Source organism: Micropterus dolomieu, linkage group LG01, assembly GCF_021292245.1.
Source record: "Micropterus dolomieu isolate WLL.071019.BEF.003 ecotype Adirondacks linkage group LG01, ASM2129224v1, whole genome shotgun sequence".
Taxonomy (NCBI): Eukaryota; Metazoa; Chordata; class Actinopteri; order Centrarchiformes; family Centrarchidae; genus Micropterus; species Micropterus dolomieu.
In genome coordinates this window covers 28,358,659-28,363,011 of record NC_060150.1, presented here as the reverse complement: position 1 = coordinate 28,363,011, position 4,353 = coordinate 28,358,659, and the positions used below count along the sequence as shown (strand labels likewise).

Sequence of the window (4,353 nt, the reverse complement as noted above, 5' to 3'; positions counted from 1 at the left end):
CCCTCCTTGTGCAAGGTGTCAATGGTCGTCTTTTGGACAGCTGTCAAGTCAGCAGTCTTCCCCATGATTGTGTAGCCTACAGAACTAGACTGAGAGACCATTTAAAGGCCTTTGCAGGTGTTTTGAGTTCATTAGCTGATTAGAGTGTGGCACCAGGTGTCTTCAATATTGAACCTTTTCACAATATTCTAATTTTCTGAGATACTGATTTTGGGGTTTTCATTAGTTGTCAATTATAATCATCAAAATTAAAAGGAATGAACACTTGAAATATATCAGTCTGTGTGGAATGAATGTATACATTATACAAGTTTCACTTTTTGAATGGAATTACTGAAATAAATCAACTTTTTGATGATATTCTAATTATATGATCAGCACCTGTAAGTAAGCTCTTCACTCATCCTTTAAGCCTTGCCACCTGAGGAACTCCTGCGAAAAAAACAACCGCAAAATCCATTGCATGGGCAGAAATAATTAGGCTTTTCTTTTGAAAGATGAACGCGGAAGTCATGTGTTGTGTTGTGGATGAATCGATGCTGGTCAGGTTTCTAAACAAAATAACGGAACCGGGGAAAACCGGCCGGTTGCCAGAAAACTGTTGTCGTCGAATCCCGTTATGATAGCTCAGAAGTGTTGTAAATGTAAAAGATGATTCTCTGTGTGTAGTGTTTGAGAAGAAGAGGCGTAACGTTAGTCCTTAACTTGGAGACAAAACTTTATTTGACTGTGCGTCATGATTTCCACACACAGGCCGCCGCCGAGTGACAGAGGAAAAGTTTTAGACCGTTACCGTCGCTGAAACTAAGTTAACGTTTACTGGAGTTGAATGGGGACGGAGTAACACTTTAGATGAGGAGATGAATTTTGGTGTCCCCGCTAATTCGCTGCTGCTTTTCCGTGCCTGTGACGAGGGGGACTATGAAACCGCTCGAGGGATCCTGGATCCCGGAGCCTCGAAAGAGTCCGGGAGGCAGAGCAGGCTGCGGTCAGAAGCGGGGTCGGAGTGCAACACCGCGGACATGTTGTCTCTTGTACCGGTTGACTGTACGGACGAGGAGGGGAACACAGCCCTACAGTTTGCGTCGGCCAGCGGCCACGAGAACCTGGTCCGGTTTTTGTTAAGAAAGGGGGCCTCGGTAGACAGCCGCAACAACTACGGCTGGACCCCGCTGATGCAGGCTGCAAGGTGGGGCGCGGGTTGAAGCTCTAATGCACGAGAGACACACCAAACTCCATTCAAAAACCTGGCTATTTTTTTTGTTACTCCATGCCGGTGATTATGAATTACTTTACAATACAATGTAGGAATGGTCAAAATCCACTCTGCTATTTGTCAAATAGAAACACACATTTAAATGAAAAATAACTTGTGGTTTGCTTGTTTTTATCACGGACCTTTTCTAATGTTAGTAAAACGCACTGGCAATCTTTTGCCTGTCACACAAAACATTTGTCAAGTAATTGCCATTGTTTCGTGCATGCAGTTTGGTCGAGCAGCATGCATGTAGTAACTTTGTGTTAATTTTTAAAAATGAAATCGTATTTCTCAGCTTCATTGCTTCAACAAAGGTTAATTTAATGCTGATTTAATCAAAAAAATTGTAACTTTCAGTGTCACAAAATAGACAAGGACACATAATGTTTGAGAAATCATTATTCTGGAGGTCAGCTGGAATGTTTTTATGCCTTTGTCTTGGAGTCTGTTGTCAAATAGGTATGCACTTTTCATGTCTTTCCCCTTATCTCAAGCACAATTGATATCTTTATCATAGTTTTTAATGCACACAAGTGCACAAGCAAGGCATGCCATACAGCAAAGTACCTGGGATTGAGATCAAAGTGGCGTTGAGCCTGTGGTGACAAGCAAACCCTCTGAGAGTTGATTCAGCGTAGAGATGGGTACCCTAATGCATTTGTTACACGATGAACTGTCTTCAACATGGGGAAAAACAGATACCCAAGTCCCACACTCAATCTCATTTGTTGTGTCTTTCATTCTCCACCCAGGTTTGGGCACCTGACTGTTGCCCACATCCTGCTGGAGAACGGGGCAGAGATTAACGGACGGAACAGGCTAGGTGCGAGTGTCCTGACAATGGCGGCCCGTGGGGGACACGCTCATGTAGTCAAGCTACTCCTGGAGAGCGGGGCCTACGTTGATGACTATGATCATCTGGCTGTTGCTGCAGATGCAGTCTCAAATGGCAACAACAACAACAGTTGCAGGTTTGGGCTTGTTTTTAGACTGTCAGGCTTTAAAATTAGACTATTAAAACTAACTCATTACTCACTACTCAGTTTAAATATCCTTTGAATAAGACCTTTTGTCTATGACTTAATCCTTGTCTGAGAAACCCGTGTGGCTCTGTCCCTCTTTTTCCACAGCACGGCTGGTTTTGGAGGTGTTGAAGGCTGTCCTGGAGGAGGAGGTGGCAGAGAATTTATGGACATCACAGCGCTGATGGTGGCATCTCAGCATGGCCATGAGGCCGCGGTGTGCCTGCTGCTAGAGTGGGGCTCTGATGTCAACTTTTCCCAGAAGACCACTGGCTGGGGACCACTGATGGTGGCCACCCTCAGTGGGAAGGTGGGGTCAAGGGATGGATGGTTGGTTGATAGATTAACAAGATGGACGGATAATACATTTTGGGTCCTGTGGGTGTCAGTTGGGTGTGGCATTTTATAGTATGTGCCACTTAAAATGTATTTATTTCTTAATTCATGAGAGTTTGTTTGTGTGCTTTTTAAATTACTGGGGCAGCTGACAAATAAACTTGTGTGTGTGTGTGTGTGTGTGTGTGTTTTGAAGGTGGCTGTGGCTCAGCAGCTGGTGGAGCGTGGAGCTGACCCAGACCGAGTCAATGTTCTGTCCAAGACAGCCTTTGAACTAGCCATGCAGCTTAAACAAAGAGACATCAAGGCCTACCTGGACTCCATCACCACTGTCCGACCCCAGACTGGTAAGGCTTCCCTTTCTGTTTCATGTTCAAATGTTAAATTTGCTTTATTGGAACGATGATGATGAAGCACAGTATTACCAAAGCATGGTGTACAAGGTTTACAATCTAAGTGTAATAATTCAGAATGCAAGAAAAAGGGGTAACAAATGGTTTGCACATTACTACACTATAAACATTATACAGTAGCATTATTATACTGCACTATACTTTCAAATACAAAGAATAAAATTCTTAATCTATGTATGTGATCAGATAAAATATAGTTTCATGTGTTGTTCTCCTGGTTTTATCTCATTTTTTGATTTTTTGATCTATTTGAGTTTTATTTTGGCAAAGAACATGTTTTTTTTAATGCTTTTTAACAGTTTAACAAGGAGTGTTGAACTGGCTCTACCTTGTTGGCAGAAATGACAACCTATCTCTGCCTGTGTGTGTGTGTGTGTGTGTGTGGTCACAACTAATCCAGCTGTCTTGCACTGCAATTAACACCGATGTGAGAGTGAAACAGTGGCAGCTCTCAGACTCTTTGATGTTTAATAGCTCTTCTCACCAGTAGTTCAGGCTTTAGCTCAGTTTTCCTGCACAGTCATGCAATGTTTTTTTTATAAGCTCTGACTGGAGCATTATTATCAAGAAATTCTGCGACCAGAGCCAAGTGCTGTAATCTCCACTGGGGATGGGGAGAACATTCCCCGCCCTAACTTTTCAAAATCGTATTTTGTCCCCCTCACTTTTATAGTTAGGGCCCGAGCACGACCGTGTGAGGTCCCTATTGAATTTGCTCGGATTATTATTTTTTTGCAAAGTAGGCTCAACTGACATGGCCTAAACATTCTCGAAAACTCACCAAAATTTGCAAACATGTCAGAACCGGTGAAAAATTTCGTATTCTACAAGTTTCGCACATGGGCGTGGCAAAATGACTCGCTAGCGCCACCTAGAAAATTGGAAAAAATTAGCCCCTCATTCACGTTCAACCTACATGTACGAAATTTTCTGGGGACATGTATCGTATCAAGACGCACAAAAAAGCCTCAAGAACCCATAGCCTAAAGTCAACAGGAAGTCGGCCATTTTGAATTTTACGGCCATTTTTGGATGATTTACACACTTCGTACTTTAACGAACTCCTCCTAGGGATTTAGTCGGATCGACGTCAAATTTCTGCTGTGCCTTCTAAAGGCATTGACGATGAAAAGTTGTGCTATTTGCGAGTTTTCGTCAATGGGTGTGTCCGTGGCGTCGATGATTCGCTATGAAACAAGAAGTTGTTGTAACTTCAGTGTACATGCTCACATCCGGACCAAACTGTACATCTAGGATGAGAGTCCCGCCCTGAACACATGTACATGCCGACATTCACCCACAGTCATAGCGCCACCTGCTGGCA

The 4,353-nt window shown here is 43.2% G+C and overlaps 1 protein-coding gene across 1 annotated transcript in view; it reads left to right on the top strand.

Moving 5' to 3' along the window:
• The first annotated feature begins 461 nt into the window (after nucleotides 1-461).
• Nucleotides 462-4,353, top strand: part of ahrra (aryl-hydrocarbon receptor repressor a) — a 54,922-nt gene continuing 51,030 nt past the window's right edge. Inside the window, exons 1-4 of the mRNA XM_046064803.1 lie at nucleotides 462-1,189; nucleotides 2,011-2,229; nucleotides 2,389-2,590; nucleotides 2,813-2,963. Coding sequence (XP_045920759.1) covers nucleotides 861-1,189; nucleotides 2,011-2,229; nucleotides 2,389-2,590; nucleotides 2,813-2,963 — 901 coding nt within the window. The 5' untranslated portion in view covers nucleotides 462-860. The remainder of the gene's footprint in view (nucleotides 1,190-2,010; nucleotides 2,230-2,388; nucleotides 2,591-2,812; nucleotides 2,964-4,353) is intronic.